Source organism: Spermophilus citellus (genome assembly GCF_964194105.1).
Source record: "Spermophilus citellus genome assembly, chromosome: 4".
Classification (NCBI taxonomy): Eukaryota; Metazoa; Chordata; class Mammalia; order Rodentia; family Sciuridae; genus Spermophilus; species Spermophilus citellus.
In genome coordinates this window covers 150,898,583-150,922,562 of record NC_138185.1, presented here as the reverse complement: position 1 = coordinate 150,922,562, position 23,980 = coordinate 150,898,583, and the positions used below count along the sequence as shown (strand labels likewise).

At 34.4% G+C, this 23,980-nt stretch overlaps 1 protein-coding gene across 2 annotated transcripts; it reads right to left on the bottom strand.

The window, feature by feature from the left end:
* Positions 1-597: 597 nt before the first annotated feature.
* On the bottom strand, positions 598-23,966 carry SOCS4 (suppressor of cytokine signaling 4). Of its 2 annotated transcripts, none has more exons than XM_081291242.1 (2): positions 23,705-23,966; positions 598-7,273 (listed from the first exon to the last, which is right to left on the bottom strand). In XM_081291242.1, the coding sequence occupies exon 2, from the start codon at positions 7,178-7,180 to the stop codon at positions 5,864-5,866; it is 1,317 nt and encodes a 438-aa protein (XP_081147368.1). In that variant the 5' UTR covers positions 7,181-7,273; positions 23,705-23,966; the 3' UTR covers positions 598-5,863. The 2 variants fall into 2 exon arrangements, with proteins under 2 accessions (XP_081147368.1, XP_081147367.1); XM_081291241.1 differs by having other exon boundaries at positions 23,675-23,965.
* Positions 23,967-23,980: the final 14 nt, after the last annotated feature.

Below are 23,980 nucleotides of genomic sequence, written 5' to 3'. Positions count from 1 at the left end.
GTATAAAAACAAATACCGGAACATACATTATTTTTATATAAAAATGTATGTAGTTACGTGTGTGTAAGCCATTAGTGGGTTAGTGGGTGACTAAAAACCTCTTTAAAGACACCAAGTGGACCTACTCTCCAGTACAGTTTTTAACGGAAAAGGAGTAACAGGAAATTTGGATGCGTAAGACTTGGGGTAATCCTAGTTGGGATGAAGGCACAGTTTCGGAAAATTACACTACCAGTATGGAGGACCTATCCTGTCCTCAAAAGAGACAGCGAATCAGCAGTGACTTATGGAGTCATTAAAGCCTGGCGTAACAGAAAATAATATGGTCTGGTCTTAAATGCAAATTTTGATCTTGCTCTCATTTTTTGAATCAAATCTAAAATATTTGCATCATAATGTTACCTTCTTTTGATTAAAAAAAGTTATACCCAATTGGTGTGCCTCCCTCACCTCACCTTAGTCCTGACCAGTAACGGAGCACGCTGGAGGTTCTATAGGAATTACATGTCTACAGGAAACATTTGCTTAGTTACAAACTCCCCATCTAACACTTTTTCAACTGATCTGTCCAGTTCTTTCAATTCTTTACAGTTGTCAGATCTGCAATGTGATAGGAAGACTTTCCTACCTTATGTTCCCTTTTCCCTTTTAACCTTAGTTTCACCACAAGGTATAATTGCATCCTGGCCTCTGTTTCTGGAAGCCCCCAAACTGATAAAAACTAAAAGTGTATACAAACGGATGGTGTGTAAGGATGCAGACTTTTCAAAAGTGTTCCTTTTCAAATTCCGAGTTGAATGTGTGAGGTAAGGACATTTTAAAAACAAAACACAAAGTCTTTGGGTTTCACATGTGAAGATTTAATTAAGTGAAAAATTATTCGGATCAAATTGTTTAAACTCACATCCAAGAACAAACAATCAACATCAAAATTAGAAATAAAAGTGGAAATAGACTACTTTGGGGGATATGGTGTGGATCATACAAGCCTGATTGACGAGTATTTTTTGTGAAATTACTATTTAAAACTCTGTATATTCAAGTATATATTGTTTGTACTTGGCTATAACAGATTTTATTCAATTCTAGCAAAATCAGCATAATTTGAGTAATTTCCTTAAGTTTTACACCATGGCTCTCAAGGCTGAAAGCTTAGATTTGATCATAACCATGGCAAAGTGATTATCATTTTTATTGCAAATGTAATCAACTTAAAAAGACAAACATCAATTTGACCTTATGAAGGGCAAGAGGAAATTGCAATTGTTCATTTAATTGCAGTCTAAACCATAAATTCAAATTGTACTGTTTTCTATTGTCGCATCAAGCCAAGAAAGCCTATTACAGACTACAAAAAGTGAATGTGACTCTGCAGGGTCTACTAAAGAAATATTTTGAAAATCTACCATCACATTATTACTTTATGGGTGTACAGCAATTATTTTCAAGTATGCTCCATGGGTCACTTCTTACCAAAGGATTAACCTTCAGGAAGTGAAGTGAAAAGTATTATTACCTACACTTTATAGGAAATGAAGGCAAAGGAAGATGTTAAGATTGAGTAAGCTATTCAAAATTACAAAGCAAAAGAATAACTTTGAGATAGGATTTATGAGCTAACCCTCTTTCCATTGTATTATAAGCAGTCTATATGTTGCTTACAAGCCAATATATTTTTAAAAGTTACCTCAATTTTTTTGTGTTCAATGTCTTAGTAAAGATTTATAGTGCTGCTTGTTTCTAGTAGGTCATCAATAAAGAAAAATTTTGTGCTTTGTTCTTTCTTTAGAAATACAAGTGAATGTAAAACTGATTATGTTAAAACAAAAATGGTTAAAATATTTTTTTTCCCAAAGTAGAAACAAGATTCCTTGACTAAAAAATCTTTTACTTATGTGGGCATTACTTAACATTTCTAAAATAAACTAAATTACTTAACATTATATAGTAGGCTATTTTACATTATTTTGTTGTCTGCAGGAATGTATTATAACTAAGTCTACTTTCCTGTAAAATTTGCTCTACAAAAGTCAAAATATAAAATATGACATGTCTATTGGATTCTGAATATAACTAAATGTGATGAGAAATATTTTTAATGAAAACAAAGAGTTAGATCTCAAGGTTTTTGTTTCATAGGAAATAAGTGCTCAAAGACATGGATCTATAAAATGATCCAAACTTCAGACACAGGAAGTTGATAACTTGATTTATCTTAATGGCTTTGGCTCATGAATAAATGATAAAATTTTGTTTTTTCTTATCAAAAGAAGTGTAATTTATATGAGTCCTATTGCCACATTTGTTCTTCTTTTTAAAGGATTTTTAATTACTAAAGCATTCTTTATATTATTTATAAGAAGCCAAAACTTTAACTGAAAGCTGTTTTTTTTTTTGACCACAGTGGCCATTAGCTGAAATTCAGGAAAGAACACAGGTTTGATCACCAAATCAATAAATCTAGCCTCAGGCTGACTAAAAGCTTCCTTTAATCTTCCTATTAGTTTTTCCTTTAAATTAAACCATTCTCTCTATGAATTATTTAGGTGAATGCATGGTTATAGAAAGATTACATATGACTTTTCATACAAAATGCTAAAGGAACCTAAAAAAAAGAAAACCCCATTCAGCATATTCCAAGAATTACAGCATGAATTAAGATGCTATAGATTAAAAAGGTAGTGGGGGGAAACGTGTTCGAGGAGAGGATATATATCCTGAAAAGCTTGACAGAAAAATAGAAAAGTGAAGTTTATTTCCTGATTAGCACAAGATAATTCCCAAAGCACAGCTAAGTGCCTGGTCCAGACAAGCTATTAGCTATTAAGTAGTTCCCTTTCACCGTCAAGTCTTTTCCCTGAGGTAATGCCTAAATTCTTAATATCTTATTTTCTTTTAGCTCCATTCTCTTTCACCAGTAAGCTCTACATATTTCCACCATGCTGAATTCTTTCTCAACTCTGGATTTCTACTTTTCAAATGTTCATAATGTTTAGTCTAGTGCTATAAATGATTCTAAATAGAAATTTTGTATCTTTTCACATTTTTATTCTCAAAATTTACTCATTGTATTATTTTTTTTTGTTTCTGCAGTACTAGGGCCTTGCTCACATGAGGCAAGAACTCTACTTCTGAGCTATATCTCCAGTCCTTATTTTATTTTGAGACCATCTTGCTAAGTTGCCAGGTTGGTCTTGACCTTGCAAACCTCCTGTCTCAGCCACCCAAATAGCTAAACTTACAGCAGCCACCATGCCTAGTTCAAAATTTACTCATTTTAGTTACAGTCCAATAAATACATTTTTGATGACTTATATAATACTGATGTTCTTCCATGTGTACTCTCACAAAAACATAGAGAAAGGGGATAATCTTTTCATATTCTAATCCCTTAATTTTTTATAAATTAAGTTTTTACTCTTTTCCATTCATGATAAATAATTCCCTCCTCAAGTCTTTATGTATGTCCACTTTCCAAATTTCTTTTCATTGTAGCAAATACCAAAGGGAAAATACAAATCATTTCAGAGTAAATGAATTGCCTGGCTGTTCTCATGTAGTAGATACTTCAAGGATGCACATATGGCAGTATTTTGAAAATGTTAAGAGCTGTTAATACCTTGAATTGAAAAAAATTTTTAAAAGCCCAGAGAAAATATACCACAAGTAATCAGTTTGAATTATATGAAAAGTTATTTAGATCTTGACTTTCATAGAAACACTAATTTTACCACTATAAAAGATAACATAATTATATTTCAATTTTCTTTATAAAACTACCCTTTAACAGAATATTCATAGGCTAGTCATTCCTTAGGTTTTCAGTACTGATAAAAAGTTATTTTTAAAAGAAAAATATTTAAAATAATTGTTTCACAGAAACAGAAAGTCTTATCAAATTCTGATAAAAAACTATAATCATGGGTAGAGTCTTACCACGCTATTTTCTTTCACCAAAGATGGTTATTTAGGAAGTGTTATATTAATAAGATAAGCTTCTCAGTGATCTATAAAAGTGCCACAATAAAGATGAGGTAGTATGAGACTTTTCTACCTTTGTAAAAGGTAAATATCATCTTTAGAAGTGATATTTATCCTGACACTGATGTTATGATAATCCTGAGTCTCATCACTTCTAGAAGAGGTGCCACTTGAGTAGCTACCTTTTGTGGAGATCAAGACAATCTTGAGACCACTGAGAAGAAAATGCTAGAAGATAATGGTAACAGATTTTCCTGGTTTAATTTTGTAATTGCTAAAAGTTTACTTTAAAGCTATTATTGAAAAATGCTATTTTTATGTTAATAGCAGAACTGCAAGATAGGAAATGGTATTTCAACATAAAAGCAACAATAAATAAAACATTTGCTCTACCTTGGAAATTTTGTAGGTCAAAATAAAATTCAATCCAAACATAAGTTTCCTAATACAGCTAAACTAGCATCAAGGTATCAATGGCTATATTAAAAAATGCCAATTTGTACAAAGGGGCAGACAGTTCACCAAAAGGAAAACTGTGGAGTCTTTCTAGACTTATTAGTCACTCTTTTAAAAAAGAATAGTATATCATTTCATTTTATTAGTTACACTGGGCTAATGTTTCTAAAAATGCTGCCCTCTTCTTGGGATAGTAAATTTGAAACATGATCATTTTTTTTGTTCTGTTCAGTATAATGTATGCCAGATACCTTTCCTTTTTTGAAGTCACATTAAAACACCAAAGTTAATTCTGAAGATAACAATAATTATTTGGAACTTGAAGATCAAAAAGTAACACAAAGCTTCCTGAATATTGATCTCCATGAATACTTCTTGAATCTTTATTCAAGTCAACTGAAAATAATGAAAAACTACTTAGGTCCTCTTTGGTTAACCAGTAGAAATCTGTGGTTGTTTATAATCTATGGAAATTCCTGAAAGTAACAGGCTCAGAGCTTCTAAAAAATAGCTAAGTAGAATCAACAATTCATAAATGAATACAGAAAAACCCTAGTTGCTTTAATTACTAAGTATTAATATTGTTATTATTTTTAAAGTTTTCATTGAGAAATAAAGTTTATGTTTTAAAGATGGTTTAACTCAGGTGGGGGTTTTAGTTCAGTGGTATAGCACATATCTATCACGGGTAAGGGCCAAGGTTTGCATATGTGTGCACACATGTACACAGGATGATTTAACTCTTCCAGGTGGAGAAGACCACCTATTTAGGAATAGCAAATGACCATGCCATATTGTAGAATAAATGCACCTCCAGAATGTCATGTTTTCATTTGATGCTCATTGATTTGGATTAATCCTGTTTTACAGTTAATATTTAAATTAAAAACACAGAAAGTTTGACTTTAAGCCATTTTGTTACCTGTAACATTCCTATAGCAAATTATAAAAGTCAATTACACTAGTATGGATGAATTGTAGCACTCATCTTTACTGAAGAATTTTAAAGTTCAACAAAAAGGGGATGAGGAAACTATATTTTATGTATAGGAACACTGATAGCATAGGTTAAAAATATTATACATGTAGAAAAGAAAATAAATTTATTATTAAAGAAAAATACAGAATATCCAAATGTATTTGTAATGCCTACCAAATTTCAAATATGCCTGGACCATCTATAAGTTAAGGAAAGAAAATTTTAAGTATACAATTTTCACAATAAAAACCCAAACTGAACATACATGGTTAAAAATATATGTTAACATCCAACAATTAGTGTAGCATAAGAAAAATAAACAGATCCAGCAGAGGCTTATTTTTGATTCCAACTGCCTTTGTAGAAAAATTCAAAGAGGAATAACAAAAAAAATAAAATGTTAAATGAAAATACATATGCAATTATTCCCATGTTACTACCCTTTTCCTAGCATTGTTGTTCTGGCGCATCAATCCTGAGTACTCTAACTTTTGATTTATAATGATACTCCTTCAAATATAATTTCATAGAAGGAGGAATTGGAAGGGCATCAATACCATCATAAGTTGTACAATTACAAATAACTGTTCTGCAAATATGCTGCAGGGAAAAGGGGAAAGTCCGAATTAAAGGAGTGGATAAAAGTGGTTCAAAGAACATACAGGCGCTTGGGTCCTTATAATGTTCCAGGAGCCCAGTAATATCAGGAGAATGGAAGACACAAGGATCATGTGCATCAAAGCTAAAGTTGTGATTCCATTGTTCAATTCTAGCATGGAGAGAACGACTATAGCGTCTAAAACTAACAGAGAATAAATAGTCTTCCTGTGCTGAGTCTCGAAGTAAAAAGGTACCTTCTGGTTTTCCTTCTAGTAGAGCTTCAGCTGCATATTTATCCATAACTCCCCAGTAACATGGATTGTTATTGATCTGAAGGAGGTCTGGTACAAGACAGTGAACATAATCAATCTGGGTGTGGTACTTAGGAGGTGTTTCCAACTGTAGGATATCATCATCCATTTCCCATTTGGGTTTGTTTCTTTTTCTGGAACTTGTGCAAAGTGTTAAAATTTCATCATCTGAATCCATATCACTATCTTCTATACTGTTATTTGGACCTAGATTCATCATAGAGCCAGTCATGGGACCACCTCTACATGAAGCATTGTTGGTAGTTACGACACAAGGTTGAACATTGGTATGAGAGAAACAGTTTACATCTTCCATGTTTCTTCGTTTTAGCTGACCATCCCTCAATTCACTCTGAGACAAGTCTGTGCTTACCCATTCATCTGATTTGGGACTTATAGGAGCAGTGTGTCGTTTAATAAAATGCCACCTGAAGGCTAAATCTGATCGAGGTGGAAAAGGACACTTATCCAACATTAGTTCACTGATATGAATTTTTCTTTTAGATGGAAGCCCGGAAGAGTGCCGACTACAATTCTTTATTGGAAAACACTGCCCCACAGCATCTTGCAATTTTTGTTTAAGAGATCGGCCTAAAAATCTATGACCACAGGAATGATCTAAGTCCAACTCAATGGATGAACAGCTGTGATTTCTTTCTTGGCTCCTTAAAGGAACTTCAGTTTTCTCTATAGTATCCACTGTTTCAGCATCTGAACAACTCTCATTCTTTTTGGACCAAGACAACTTCTTTCCACTCCACACATAACCATCCTTTCTGTCAGCACTTCTACTTCGACTAGTTTTGGGTCTTACATCTATATTTTTACTATTATTTTCACTACTTTCTGCCATTTTAACAAATTTATCCACAGATTCCAGTGTTATAAATACTGCTTTTTCAGTTTTTCTGACAGGATGTTTCTTCTGAGCACTTTCCGGATGTATCTAAAGGAGGGGAAAAAAACGTCATTAGCGATGTAGCGATGTGTTATCCACCTTTTATTTATACTATAAAGCCCCAATTAGACACAGATGAAAACATAATTAGTACATGAAAAAGATGAGTACTGGCTATGTTGAAAGCAGTCCCAAGTGTTTTGTTCCCACTAAATGTAATCTTGGAGTTCCACAGTCAAGAGTCTAAGGTTCTGTTCCATAGCTCATTTCCAATGTGTATCAGAAAAAGCCATGTCTGCTCTCTCAGCTATAACATAGGCTTAAATCTGAATAATTTCTAGTCTTGAAGTGTATTTCCTGCCTCTTTCTTTTCATTTTATTTTAAAATTTCACAACAGATCAGTGAATTTTTTTGTTTGTTTGTTTGTTTTTGTGGTGCTGGGGATCGAACCCAGGGTCTCATGCATGCTAGGCAGACACTCTACCACTGAGCCACATCCCCAGCCCTACACCAGTGAATTGTAAGAATTACAAGTCTTATATGCTGTCTACCCTATACTGTTCCTTTACTTCCTTCTTCTTGTTTCTGTTCCTACTGATTAAAATATGAACAATTTTAAGCTGCAAAGTTAAGAAAGTATTAAATAAATAATTACCACCAAGCAGTAGGAATATAGTTTTGTCAACACATGTTAACTTTACTACTAATTTATGCAGCTTTCTAGAAATATGGAATTAGACTTTTATTCTTGAACATTTCTTTTTAAGAGAGAGGTGAGAGAGAGGGGGAGAGAGAGAGAGAATTTTATTTTTAATATTTATTTCTTAGTTTTTGGCGGACACAACATCTTTGTTTGTATGTGGTGCTGAGGATGGAACCTGGGCCGCATGCATGCCAGGCGAGCCCGCTACCGCTTGAGCCACATCCCCAGCCCTCTTGAACATTTCTTGAAAACAAGTAGATTTCTATAGGATATTACCTCTCCTATAAAGTTGGGTAGACAGGATTGAATTTACATTGTAAAATACTGAGTTTCACAAAGACTCATGGCAATGATTGGTCATAAGTAGAATTAAAGTATTTTTCAGTGAAATAAGATTTTAAGTCAGAAACTAAGGGAAGAAGTTCTATAATCCCAAATATATTGCAGATGAATTTTGAGACTGGGAAAAACAGTTATGCAACATTCTGATTATGATTAAGTTTCTGACAATGCAAGAACATTAAAAATTCCAAGTCAAGTAACTCTCAGGCACTTGAATGCTTTTTTTTTTTTTTTTTTTTTTAATGGCACTAGGATTAAACCCAGGGCCCTGTGCATGGGAGGCAAGCATTCTACCAACTGAGCTACATCCCCAGCCCTTGAATCCACTTTTAAAGTAGGTTTTGAAACAATCATATTATATGATTGAACATAGTGGCAAACAAAATAATTTGTAAGTGCTTAAAAGTGTGAATAAATGATACAGACTTTCCAAATAGAGTATTCCTCTTTTGGTGATTAGACTTATTATTTTTATATAATGAGCTCACTGATATATATTTCCAATCTAATTTTCAAAGATATACCATCACTTAGCAGAACCAAAATTATATTCAACAATAACTTTGCTTATTTATTGACTAAATTCCACTGAACAAACAATAAGCAGAAGCAACAAAGCTAAGGTTTGTATCAGAATAGCAGTTTATTAGCTGTATGACCAACTTTACTGGACTGGGTGAATTTCTTAATCTTGCCTCCTTGCTGCCTCTTAATTATGACAATTCTTTTTTTATATCTTCTATTCTTGATAATATTCCCACCTTTACCAGGGTCCTGCTTCAGTATTTCTTTCTTAATTCTTCATTGTCTTCAAAATTCACCAAAGTCTCCTTATAAAATCTTGATTTTAATGCTTCCTTAAAAATTTCCTCATGAGTAAGAAATTGGATTTTCCCCTCAAAATGAAAATAGTTTTTTGTTTTTTCCCCCAATTATACAAAAAATAATTGTAAAGTTTGAAAATGGCTGAGTGAATTATTCTTTCCTCAGAAGTCAGCCCAAAACAATAAGAGAAAATAAAAAGTAAAATCACAAACCTAGGGCTAGAGATGTAGCTCGGTGGTAGAACGCTCACTTAGCAAGTGCGAGGCTCTGGTTGCCAAGGGAAAAAAGTCCACAAACCTCATCTCCAACAAACTATCAGATAATCTATAACCTGAGAAAACAGAGGAGTAATAACTGACTCAGTGGCAAAGAGCTGGGTGTAGAGGTGACATGGATAAAAAGGAAGCCAACAGAGCAGGCAAAGTTCAGGACCTTTAGGCACAAAGTGCTACAGAAAGTGTGGGCAAAGAAAAGGAAGGAAAATGGAAAGGTATGTTGAAAATTTGTCTAAGAACTGTTAGGTTTCTTAGGTTTTTACTCCCATACTTAGAGACATTTATTATTTGACAAACTAAACCAGAGGTTCAGGACTTTGGATACCAGACATAGGAAAGTGCAGAGGGGAAGCTGGGGACTAAAAATAGAAGGACTAAATAAAAAGTTTTTTTTAGTCCCTTCTTCCACATAGCTCCCAGAACTCTGGTGAGCAAGCTTACACTTCCCTACTAGAACAAGAGAACATACTTTTTTCTTTTCTTTTCTATTTTTTAAGAATCTAGCCTTTAGGGCTGGGGATGTGGCTCAAGCGGTAGCGCGCTCGCCTGGCATGCGTGCGGCCCGGGTTCGATCCTCAGCACCACATACCAACAAAGATGTTGTGTCCGCCGAGAACTAAAAAAAATAAATAAATATTAAAAAAAAAAAGAATCTAGCCTTTAGTTATTTGTTTTATGTGGTGCTAAGGATTGAACCCAGGGCAAGCACTCTACTACTGAGCTACAATCCCAGCCCAGGAGAACATACTTTGCTAGGAAACAAAGTGGTCAAAGAGAAAAGACATAGATGCTGAGAGCTGGGAAACCACTAATAAAAAGCCAGAAGGCCACACAAGCATGCCCTGAAGCTCACCTCTACACAGCCCCGCCTACACACACACACACACACACACACATACACACACACACACACACAATCCAGGAAGCATAGTTGTGCTCTACTCACAGATGATCAGGTTTTAGGAAAACTTCTAACATAAATGACAGACCAAAACATAAAGTTTGAAAAAACACTAAACTGTGGAAGGATTAGACAATAAAAATAGATTTCTGAGCCTCAGTGGTAAAGTGGCACTTTGCAGGAAGGAGGCCCGTGTTCCATCCACAGCACCACAAAAATAAATAAACAAACAAACAAACAGATAAATAAATACTGGTTTCTTCCAAGTTAAGAGAAGTTATTACAACTATGAATAAGACATAAGAAGGAGGTGAGGACAATTGGAAATTAAAAATGATTGCTGAGAAAAATTTGGAGGATAAGTTGAAGAAATAGAAAAAATAATGATTAAATAGGCAGGGAAAAAATTAGAGGATCAATATAGGTATTTCAGAGAAAACAATAATAAAATGGAGAGGTGAAATTACCAAAGAAACAATACTGGAAATTTTCCTAGTGAACATACTGAACCACTATGGTTGCTGCTCAATTCTAGATTGTATTAAGCCAATTAAGATCTGGAAGATAGCCGCCCCCCCCAAAAAAAACCTCATACCTAAAGGACATGAGCTTCCATAATGAAAGAGCCTACTGAGCATCTACGTACACAGACTGAGTAGCCCTAATATGAAAATCTGAAATGCTCCAAAATCGGAAACTTTTTGAGCATAAATATGATGCCACAAGTAGAAAATTCCACACCTGACTTCATGTGATTACATCACAGTCAAAATACAGGCCCATAAAAATACTGTGTAAAATTACCTTATATGTATAAAGTTTATATGTTTAGACTTAAACCCCATCCCAAAGATATTTCATTATGTACATGCAAATATTCCAAAATCTAAAATGGGAAATAATTCTCATCCTAGGGAACACTGAACCTGTGCTGAAGACTTCCTGAGAAGGAAAGAGTTATAATTAAAGGACTACAAATAAAATGGTATTTGGTTTCTCAACAACACTGGAAGCTAGAAATTAGTTTCCTACCTTGAAGAGATAACCAGTCTAACTATCAGTAAAATATGAGGTTAAAATAAATTGTCAGACATGCAAATTTTAACCCATATTAGATAATATATTCTTCCTGTAAACTCTAACCCAAGGAAGATGTGTGATAGGGAAGAAGAAATGTGAGTTCTGGGGAGCAAGAAGGGAATCTCTTGAGGGGGTGTGTGTGTAGGGGAGGGTTTAGAGCTGCTAGAGGGTAATCAGACCAAATAACCACACAAGGACAAAGGCTCCAAGGTGAAGGATCTTGAGGAGAAAATAGATTGACTTTTAGAAAATTTAGAGTGTGAAAGCAAATGGAAAAAGGACTACGTAACAAATCATTACAGAAAAATAAGAAAGTTATCCAAGAAAATAGGAGCTGCAGGTATAGCTGTGTGGTAGAAGGCTTGGCAAGCAAGTGTAAAGCTCTGGATTAGATATCCAGCATCACCAATAAGGGGGGGAAAAAAAAGAAGAAACATAAAAACCACCTGCTCAGCAGTGCATGTTATTTAAATATTCATCAAAATTATGATATAACTAATGTGAGGATGCAAAGAGAGAGAGAGGATAGAAGTAAATTCCTATTCACCAAAAGAGGAATTCAACACAACGTGTAAAAATTGCTGAATCACAAAAAGCATAAATATACTATTTAGAAAGATGAAGGTAAAAAAATCAAAGAGTTAAAATATTTGAAAGTAGAACCAAGTGACAACTATCATAATCTCATCAACTGGCAGTATCTGTTTTAACATTTTCAGTATCTTTATATACATATATGGCAAGAATGTGGTTTTATAGCAGAGATGGCAGGTATTAGAAACACGGTTTGAGTCAAATCCTGTTTTGTACTATGTGTATGATCTAGACACCTCAATGCATCCAACTGCAAAATGGATGCTATTTCACCGGGGTATGGGGATGAAATAATTTACATAAAGTAATCAGTTTAACCATGGAAATGCATTAAGTTAAATAAATGTTAAAATATACTTTTTTGGGGCTAGGGTTGTGGCTCAGCAGTAGAGGACTCGCCTAGCATGTGCGGGCTCTTGGTTCGATCTTAAGCACCGCATAAAAATAAATAAAGGTATTGTGTCCAAATACAATTAAAAAATAAATACTTTAAAATACTTTCATGTATTTATAAAACAGATATTGTTTTGTTAAAGTAACTAAGTCAGTTTTACAGAAAGTTCATAATGAAAAAATCACAGAATATCTCTATTCCAATACTTAATTATAAAAAAATTTTTCTAAGTATAATTTTGAGGAGAAAACCCAGTGTTTTAAAGTGAAAGACCAACATGCCAGATAACAGCTGAAATTCAATAGACCACAAAGCTATGGGAAAATTTGTCATTTACCCCCAGAGAACTAATCTCCAGACTTTCTCGATACAAGTTTACTTTGTTAAGGCTTACCAAATTTTAAGTAATAGGTACCAACTGATGGACTATCTATGGGTTTTAGGTGAACTTCTTACCTGTGCTAATGCTGCAGATGTCCATAAAAGAAAGTGAAAAATACCATTGTTTTAGGCCGAGTATTCCAAACATTTTCACACACTTCAGAGTGAAAATTTTCTTCTGTTTTGTATCCATCTCAGAATTATAGCCTTGAAAGTGAGGCCCCTAATAAACGACCAGTATAATTCCACATCTTGTACAACCACAAGAATGAGATCTTAATTAAAATAAGTTATACTCCATGTATGTATAACATGTCAAAATACACTCTTCTATCATGTATATATAAAAGAACAAATTTTTAAAATCTCTAATTTAATCCCAGTAGCAGCATCTGTCTCAGGTTACATATTCTGCTTAGCTTTTCATGTACAGATACTTGGTTGAAAATGAAAATGTAACTTGAAAATAGAGAAAAACAGATTAAATTTTGCTATGCCACAAGTATTTAAAATATTCCTTTCAAAAGAAACTTCACTTAAAGTGTATAAAAATCTGTTCAGATCTCAAAGGATAAACCTTTAATAAGTTTCACAGGACTTGAGTTAGGCATTGTTGGTTATTATGTTTAAAGTGACTTTGATGATTCAAAACTTATAACAATAACTCATCTATCTTGGTAGTAGAAATATAATTAATGATGGCAACTATGTTGCATGATCTTGTGTATGTTATAAATCTATAAATATTTTTATTTATAAATTAACAATATATTTTTAAATCGGATTGTCAAGTGCTCTGAACTAGGACCATTAATAATGGGCTGGCCCTACTTTGAAAATTGTCAAGATTGACAGCCTTCAGTATTAAGACATATTCCTTTGGTTAGTTATCACTTCGTAAAGCAATGCAGATAAAATAAATGCAACAAACATGGAGACAAGGGAAAAAAAAACTGAGGAAAAAAAAAAGTGAGGCCTCTGAGTTTGATCCTGAGTACTAAAAAAAATTATTAGAGTTTCACATAAAATTTTCCTAGCTATTATTTTGCTAGAAAACTATGAGTTCATGCTCAAAATCACTTTTGTAAAATGTTGTTCTCCCTTATCTTATATATGGTCCAGTGTGGGGAGCTACACTGAGTTACCATGCCTTCCAGTCCTGATGCACCACAGGGAACTGTAAGATCACTGTAGTCTGGCGTGATAGTGCCATGATTCCTGACTCAAGTTTTTTCCCCCACTCAGATAGCAAGGCCAGTCTTCTGAAAAGGTATACCCCTGTGGTTGAGCTATACTCATCTATTCTTTTGTAATTCTACCCCTTTGCCCTATTTGGGATATAATGTTCCATGGAAAATCCCTTTGTGTGTCCCCTTCTCTTGCTCTGCCTTTGGGTGTGGCCTCCCCAGATGTCAGTCAATCTGCAGACAGCAGACATCATGAAGTTAGATTCAACCCCCCCCAAACCTGACCTCTTGCCTCATTTGAATGGCTTCTCCCCAATAAAAGGGTTCAGCACGTGTTCTCTCTCTTTCCATAAACCCCTAAGATCAGAGAAGCCATCAGAGGACCCAAAGAAAAAGGTATCTTTGTTTCTTGTGTGATTATTTCGTGCAGCCCAGTTCACCTGGAGTGACCTTGACTGTTTAGTTGTGAGACACGAGAGTCCAGAATGTCACTGAATTATTATAGTTTTCAAAGTAGGAAGAAAATTTAATTTCTAATTATATTTGTCTAAAAAGTAAAAAAAAAAATTAAGATTAAATTGAATATATGGCTGACAATGTTACCATCCCTCATTGTCATATGTTCACTTTTCTGATGGTGTGCAGCTCTAGAGGGAAGAGTGGGAGTCCCAAGAGCTGACAAGTTAAGGCAGTCCTCCTTACTTTACTCACTATCAGAGTACTGCAACTGCTGCACATGATCTAGATTAGATTTGTGGACTATATTATTATTTAAATTTTTTTTAGTTGTTGATAGACCTTTATGTTATTTATTTATATGTGGTGCTGTGAATTGAACCCAGTGCCTCACACATGCCAGGCAAGTGTGCTACCACTGAGCCTCAGCCCCAGCCTAGGACTGTATTATTTTAAAAGAAACTTTACAATACTTTGTAATAAGATATAACCATAGAAATCTTACTACACACAAAACTTGCTAGTTAATTCAAGGCAAAGTACTTACATAACTTGTTGAGCTTTTAAGAGGAGTTAAGCATTTTTCTTCCACAAAATGACAAGTGCTCCAAATTTAAGACCTTTACTAAGATTCTCAGAAGGTATTTAGCAAATAGGTGTATTTTGAAAACATCCATGCATTTCATCAATAATGTCATAATATAAGTAAACTCTTCATAGTTTTTCTGTGACTGATTACTTCAGGGTATGTTTTCAATTTATATTCCAAAAATTTTCAATATTAAAAATGAACTCTGCATTAGCAAGCAATAATTTCTAGAATCCATCCATGCAATATTCCTCTTTCTGTGTATGAGTCTTTACCAGAGAACATATCCTTGCTCCTTCTGGAATCTTTGTCACTTTCACAGAGCTCAACCTCATCTGCTTCATTTTAGAGACCAAGACCTGCACTTATCACATGTGAACCAAACATACAGGTGGCAGATGTGGGGCCCCAGAGTTCACCTCCCTCCCTATTCTCCTTTCTCATCTTCCTCTGGACTCACCACGGATACAGAATATCAGCAGCACCAGGAGCTGAGCAAAGCACTTCATTTTTATTCCCCCCCCCACACACTTTTTAGTGGTACATTATAGTTGTACATATTGATGGGATTTGTTGTTACATATTCATACTAGTACTCAATGTAACAATATAACTTAGTCAATATCACTCCTCAGCATTTCCCCTCTCCCTCCCTCTCAACCCTTGGTCCTTTTTTTTCTATTGATTTACCTTTGATTTTTAGGAGATCAAGCCCCACCATTGTTTTTCTTTTTCCTCTCCAGCTTCTGCATAGGAGAGAAAATATAACCCTCTGAGTTTGTCCTATTTTGCTTAACATCATGGTGTTTGGTTCCATCCATCTTTCTGCAAATGCCATAATTTCATTTTTCTTTATGGCTGAATAAAACTCCATTGTGTATATATATCGTATTTTCTTTATCAGTTCATTTGTTGATGGACACCTAAGCTGGTTCCATAGTTTGGTTATTGTGAATTGTGCTATTTATAGGTAACCTCTTAACAATTACTGAGGCAGTAAATTTTCTGCATTTATGTGCCAGATGCAGTGGTCACATCTGTAATCCTAGCAACTTGGGAGGCTGAGGCAGGAGGATCATAAGTTCAAGAATAGCCTCAGTAACTTAGCAAGGCCCTGTCTCAAAATAAAAAATAAAAAGGGCTGAGGATGTAACTCAGTGGTAAAGGCACCCCTGGATTCAATCCTCAGTACCAAAACCAAACCAAAACAAACAAAAAAAACCCAACATTTGCTATGAAGATACCTTATTAGGAAAAAAGATACTCAGAATTTCCTTCTTTGTTATTTGATTTTGTTACAAAAAGTCATAACAATAATGAAACTCTTATTTCTTTACACTTGCCTATGGGGAAAGAAAATTTTCTAACCTCTTGCAGAAGTTTCACTAATTCAAAATTCTTAAAAATACAAAATTCAATCATACTGCTCTCAATAAAGATAAAATTATTTTTATTTATTACAAAGACCAAAAAATTTTTAAGAGAGGTGCTTTGGTGTTTGCCTATATATGTAAACTCCAAATGTAAAAAGAAAGTATAGAATTCTGAATCGAAATGAGATTAATTCTTGAGATTTTATTTTAATTACATTTTTTAATGGTGCTGGGGATTGAACCTGGGCCTCTTGTATGTCAGGCAAGTGCTCTGCTACTAAACTACATCCTGAGCCCAATTTTAGAATTTTAATAATCTCTGCATAAACGAAGTAGGAGATCAAAATGATATATTTCGAAATGATGGCTTTACTACCAATTTGTGATAGACATCAAAGATAATAGCTTGAAAGAGTCTGACAAATTGTCTATGTACTTTTTGCAGTGCTGAGAACTAAACCCAGGTAAGTAGGCATACTGAAATCAAAGATCTTTGTTAGTGGTTGCAAAGACCTTTTTTTTTTTCTTTTTTCTTTTTTTGGTACCAGGGATTGAACTCAGGGCATTTGTTGTTACATATTCATACCTGAACCACTGAGCCATATCCCCAATCCTATTTTGTATTTTATTTAGAGACAGGATCTCACCAAGTTGCTTTGTGCCTTGCTTTTGCTGAGGCTGGCTTTGAACTTGAGATTCTCTGGTCTCAGTATCCTGAGTCGCTGAGATTACACGTTTGTAATCCCAGCGTTTTTTTTGTTTGTTTGTTTGTTTGTTTGTTTTTTTAATGAAGGCAAAAGAATCCCTCATTCAATAATTAATTTCTTATGAGGGAGATATGTTACACTGCCCTGGGGAGTAAACTGTGACATTTTAAAAAATTATTATTTCTTAGTAGGCAAGAGGCACATGTTTAAAGAGAGAGTTTATATAATAAATGCTCTGTCAAGAAAGCAAGTTCCGGGGAGGGGGTTGTGGCTCAGTGGCAGAGCGCTTGCCTAGCAAATGTGAGGTACTGGGTTCAATCCTGAGCACCACATAAAAATAAATGAATAAAATAAAGCTATTGTGTCCATCTACAACTAAAAAAGTAAAAAATAAATTCTTAAAAAAAAAAAAAAAAAAAAAGCAAGTTCCCAGATTCACTCTCCATTCGGTCCCAGGTTCTACCACCAACTGCAATGACAGGGATAACAAAATCAATGCCCACTGTGGCACTTTCATTAATAAATTAAATAATATTTAGTTCTACTCAATAAGACTAGGAAATAGATTTTAGTTAAAGATTTCTATAGAAAACTATTAAAATATAATAATTAAGAAGTTAAACTTTCTCTGGAAAATTATTCTGTATTCTTTAGAATACTGGATAACAACATTATGTATTAATTTTTTTCACTTAACTACCTATATCTAAAATGCTGATCTACATCTAAGATCAGAATTCCCATAAATACTAAATTGAAATAAATTGATCCTATAAAGAATAATTCAGTATACTACATAAAGAATTCATAAATTCAGGTTAGTATTTCAGCCTGGGACTTTGCCTACTAAATTCATGATTCCAAGTTTACCTGCTATCATGTGCCCAAAAACTCCTTGAAAGCATTCTGATCATAGTCTGTAATATTTGCATTAGATACTGGAGAAATATTTAGGCTCTGCAAATAGAATTTGCGGAATTTATTGGATAGCAGACAACAGATGAATTCCTTGAAATATTTTTTACAGAAAAAAATATGAAAATGAGTTTGTTCACATGAGAAAAATATTTGAACTAAAAAAAATTTTCTCATTACAAAAGCAATACAGGTTAATTTTCCCATAAATATTTTGAAGTATCTCCCTTTAAACAGATACCTAGGTCTCAAGAGACTTTACTGGATGGTAATTAAAAAAAAAAAAAAAGTAATCATTGGTTTGGTACCTTTGTACCCTCCCTTACCTCTTTCCCCCCCCTTTTCTTTAGTGCCAGGGATTGAACCCAGGGGAGCTTAAACACTGAGCCACATCCCCAGCCCATGTTTTTGTTTTTTCCTTTAAGACAGGGACAGGGTCTTGATAAGTTGCTGAGGCTGACTTTGAACTTAGGATCCTTCTGTCTCAACCTCCTGAGTTGTTGGGATCACAGGCACGCACCACTGTGCCTGGCCTTCTACCTCTTCAACTTTCTTTCCCAATTACAGTTTGATTATGCCAGTGTTTCTAAATCTAGTAAACACTATTTCTGAAAGATGCTAATACATATTCTGCAGAGAAGTAGGTTTTAGTGCTTTTTCACATTGCATGGTAACCAGTTAATAAAAATGTATATTTCAAAATTGCTAAAATTTTTAATGTTGTCACCACAAAAACTACATCAGTGAGGTAAAAGATATGCTAATCAGCTTAACTGAAGCATTTTATTTAAAAATACTTTGATTAAAACATCACATTGAGGGCTGGGGATGTGGCTCAAGTGGTAGTGCGCTCGCCTGGCATGCGTGCGGCCCGGGTTCGATCCTCAGCACCACATACCAACAAAGATGTTGTGTCCGCCAAGAACTAAAAAATAAATATTAAAAAAAAAAAAAAAAAAAAAAACATCACATTGAGCCAGGAGCAGTGGTGTACATGAATTCTAGCTACTAGAGAGGCTGAGCTCAGCAGGAGGATCACAAAGTTTGAAGCCAGTCTGGACAACTTAGGCACTGTCTCAAAATAAAAAATAAAAAAAGCTGGGGATGTAGTTGAGTGGTAGAGAGCCACTGTGTTCAGTCCCCAGCACCACCAAAAACATAAAATTAGAAAATAAAAATTAAAAAGTCACACTGTATCACATAATTACATATAATTATTTGTCCATTAAAAACAAATAATTAAGGGCCAGGGTTGTGTCTCAGTGGCAGACTGCTTGCCTAGCATATGTGAGGCACTGGGTTTGATCCCCAGCACTATATAAAAATAAACAAATAAAATAAAGATATTGTGTCCATCTACAACTAAAAAAATATTTTTAAAAACCAAACAAATAATTAATGATTGACACTAAAAAAAATTCATATTCTGGGGAAAAAGAGGTTCCCTTTCAAATACATTTGGAAAATGCTTCTCCTCTGCAAGATTATAATACATACTTAACAAAAAGTTCTAGGAGGTACTTCAGTAAAGAAACCTGTTTATGCCAAGGTTTCCTATATTTGACTCTCCACAAACATTTTTTGTGGAACAAATTTTGGGGAAATTATTAAAACGAATGTATGTTTCCCGAGCTTACTAAGAATAAGTTGAAATGTCTAGTAACCTATTGTTAAAGAAGGTTAATGTGGAATGAAGAAAGTAGAAAACTAAGAGCTGGCAGTACATGGACTTCTAAAAGTAGAAGGACAATAGTATCTTAGAAAGCCGAATATAAAAGTTGTACTATTAAAACATTTTATGGAATAAATTGGAAAGATGTATTTTTCCCTTAAAAATTTATAATTTTAATTATAAAAATGACATATACTCATTAAGTAGTAAATCAATGTTCAGGGTTGGCGTTGTAGCTCAGTGGTAGAGCACTTGCTTAATGTGAGGCACTGGGTTTAATCCTCAGCACCACATAAAAATAAATAAATAAATAAAACAAAGGGTATTGTTTCCATCTACAACCCCCCCCCAAAAAACCCAGAAATGTTCAGAAAAAAATTGAGAAGGTGCAAAAAAGGTTATAATTCAAGAACCTGGAAGTAAGCAATTCTGACATTTTGGCCTATTTCCCTGAATTCTTTCTTTCTATAAGACCAATTTAGTCTAAAAAGGAAATTTTAAAAAATTAAAAACCCATAAAAATTCAGAACCTACAGTTATTCACTATCCCATATTTAAAATCACCACAGTGCAGATGAAACAGCATGAGTTGCTAAATTGTAAAATGGTAGGTAAACTCAGACCTTGCCATTCATAGATATGTTACCTCCTTTAAAAAAAAATCTCTGGGAATATATTTAGTGGTAAGCGCTGGGAATATATTTAGTGGTAAGATATTTGCCTGGCATGTGTGAAGCCCTGGGTTTAATCTCTAGCAGGGAGGGGAAACAAACAAACAAACAAACAAAAACCCTCTGCCTCATTTGGCTTCACTTTTCTCACTGTAAAATCTGGATATGTTTTAACTGCCAGGATTAAAACATATGAAAAAAACATACTGAGATTAATGAAAATGTTATTACTCAGAAGTTTTCTAAAAATGACATGATAAAAGTGCCAAAATCAAGGAAAAAGGAAAGAGAGGAAATAAAGGCTATATATAAGGCAGAAAATCTGAACAAAAACATACTTAAAAATCTGAATTTAGGAGATTCCAGAATTTCTGAAACGTCATAAAACCTTTTCTATTACTCCTAATATTATAGTCCATTAAAAAAGTTTTACACTTTTAAATTACTTAAAAATAACATTGGTGAAAATCACAAGCTTTTAATGACCCAAAATTTGTAGTTTCATGTAAGCTAACTAATAGTACTAATAGTAGTGGTACTGAAATAACAAGCAAGTTGTTTTTTTTTTTTTTTTTAACTGATTATAGATTATTCTTTTCACTACTTTACAATTACATATGCTTACTTACATGTAAGGTTGAGTAACAAGTTTCACCTACAAACTAGTAAAAGGGAATTCTAGATTTAAATAAAATTTGTTTTTATGTCCTGATGTTTTTAAATTCTAAGTTTTATGGCAATAACTATTATTTGGAGAGACTGTGGTAGAATATCTTGGATTAGATAAAAGACCTATGCTCTGACAGGGCATTGAACCCAGGGGCTGAGCCACATCCCCAACCCTTTTTATGTTTTATTTTTGAGAAAGGGTCTCCTTAAGTTGCTAGGGCCTTTTTTAAGTTGCTGAGGCTGGCTTTGAACTTGCAATCTTCCTGCCTCAACTTCCTGGAATTACAGGCATGTACTACCACCCCTATTAGGTGTGTGATTTTAGATAAACCATGATCTTTCCAACTCTTAAGTTTTTCATTTATGAAATATTTATTATATCTGTCTTGCAGGGGTAAAAATCAATCTAGTAATGTCAACATGAGATTTAAATACTGTTTGTTTGTGTTTTTTTTTTTTTTTTTTTTTTTTTGCCAGAATTGGGTATTTGGAATAAGGTGACTTTTACTGTATCGTACCATTTTACACCTTACTAAGTTTATACATGTGCAATAATATCTACCACCAAAATAAGTAGCTTAGTAATTTTCAGGATACATTCGGAGATAGAAATTTTCAGACTTCTAATCTGCCTTCAATGTTATTTTTTCAATACTTTGTTCTCCTGAGCTCTGGTTATCCTCTCTTCTAGTCTTATCTTTCAAAGGATTACTAATTTTTACATGGAGTACATATTTTATTGAAAAGGCATTTTTAAAACTCCTTCCATAAGGCAATACCAATATATCTTCTTGGATAAATTGTTAAGATTTAGATAATATTACCATTGGTAGAATGGTGATACATCGGTTTTCTCACCCTACTGCCCTTGAGACCAACAATATCTGTAAGCCTAAGGGTACTAAAGTCCTGACAACATAGCAGACTAACCTTCACAGCAAATGAATTTTCGACCTTGGCTTAATTTTCAGCTAGTTCATTCAGTTACCTACTCCTATGAGATATGCATGTTAATAAGGATGAACACATTCCTTTGGAAAATTTTGACACCTATATCAGTGACACAGCTAAATTGGTTTCTTTTTAAACAGCTATATTATCTCAAATTACCAGACAATTTTACTAATACAGTATTTAATTTACATAGATTTCATAAGTGCACTATCATCTTGTATATGTTGTTTCAGTTATCTATTTCCCTCAACAGAATCATGAACTCACTAAAGGCACTGACTTAAGCAAATGGAATTATGAAAACATACTATCAAAAGCAGGAACAAATCTTTTAATATTTAAAACATTTTACTGGATAATGATTTAAATCCACTTTAAACAAAACTACTACACACTCACCCAAAGTATCCCATTAATAACACAAGACATTAATAATAATAAATTTTATATATCCATTAGTATCTCCTATGTACTCTAATTGGGTGCTACTAAGTACCATCTCCATTTCAGAGACTAGGAATTTGACTTCGGGAGAGAACCATACTCAAGGTCACACAATGTGTCAAGAGTAAAATTAAAACCTTGGATTGTTCAATCCTAAAGCTGAATCTCATTCATACATGTGAAATCTACAAAGGAGAATTTTCTTTAATCTGTGAATCAAATGGCTTGATTGCTAAGGCACAAAAAAATGGACAGATTTATAGATACTCCATTTAAAACATTTTATAGCTATAACTCTTGTTTCAATTTGCAGATTCTTCTTATGCTGAGCTCTGAACAGTACTACTCTGAAATCTCATGATTTATTCAACATAGAGATGAATATTATGAGTTCATCTTGAACCACCCACTCTATCTAATGATATTAAATTACTTGGACAAAAAATTATGAATCAGTCTACCTAAAAAATGAATGATCTCTAAATAAAATTAATTCACTTAGAGAGCAGCATCTCAGGTACGTTTGCTCTTGTGGGAAATGAACAGTAGGTATTTCCCCACAATTCCAAGTTGTATTTGAGCCAATCACTCATCCTTTTCATTCATACACAAACCTTGGTGTCTAGTAAGCCTATTTGGAGCCCTAGTACTAAAAACAACCCCTCTTATGATGCCACCAAGGCAAGAACACCAATTTGTCTAACTGCGCTCTCAACTTTTCACAAAAGATAGATTGGAAAATAGGGAAATCTCTGCAACGGAAAGACGTCTCGCTGAGGTTAAAAAAAAAAAAAATGGTCTGACTGAAATTGAAAGGTGGGTACCATAAAAAAAAAATCTCAAAGATAAATACTAACGAGAGATTGTCATTGTGAAGATATTCATCACAGACCAGTCTATCAATACGGAAAACGTGAAGACAAGAAAAGCATAAACTTGATGGTCAAGATCAAATGAAGCCTACAACAATAGGTCGTTTAATTTTAACTCTTCTTTTAGATCTAAACATACACTTCAGTGAACTTTAGTGGGATATGAATCGGGAAACAGAAGATACTTTTTAAAAGGGATCCCTGGATAGAGTCTCAAGAAATAAGTATTAATTCTTCATCTCTACAGAAGTGACACACTGAGGGTACGAAATATGCCAAGATTAAAGGACCTCGCTTTATTCTTTTCTAGAGAAGAAATTAAAAGATCTGTCTCTAACTGTGTTCCAAGGAGCGGCTGGATCCGTCGCATGGGAGGACAGCCAGGAAGGAAAGAGCACGACCCCGGCTGCAAAGCCTGGCAGCGGCCACCCTTCCCCCACTCACCTCCCAAAGGGCAGCTTAACTGGGGCTGACCGAGTAATTGCCGCCATCACCATAGTCGTGGCTCTCAGCGCACGTTCAAGTGGAGAAAGAAGGCCCAGCCACTCCTCGCACCTCCGGTGGATCCTACCAGGCGGTTGCCTTCCTGCCAATCCCGTGCCCCTCCCCTCGACGACCGGTTCCCGTCTCAGACTTCGCGGTCACCGCCTCCGCCGGCCACCACTTCCGCGTTCAGCTCCCTCTTTTCCACGCTCACTGTCCCAGCAGCCGGTTCTTTGCCTCCCGGCCGGCGCGCAACTGACGCCACCA

Bases quoted from the DNA above. Each gene is read 5' to 3' on its own strand.
- SOCS4 (XM_081291242.1), bottom strand. From the start codon at position 7,180: ATGGCAGAAAGTAGTGAAAATAATAGTAAAAATATAGATGTAAGACCC.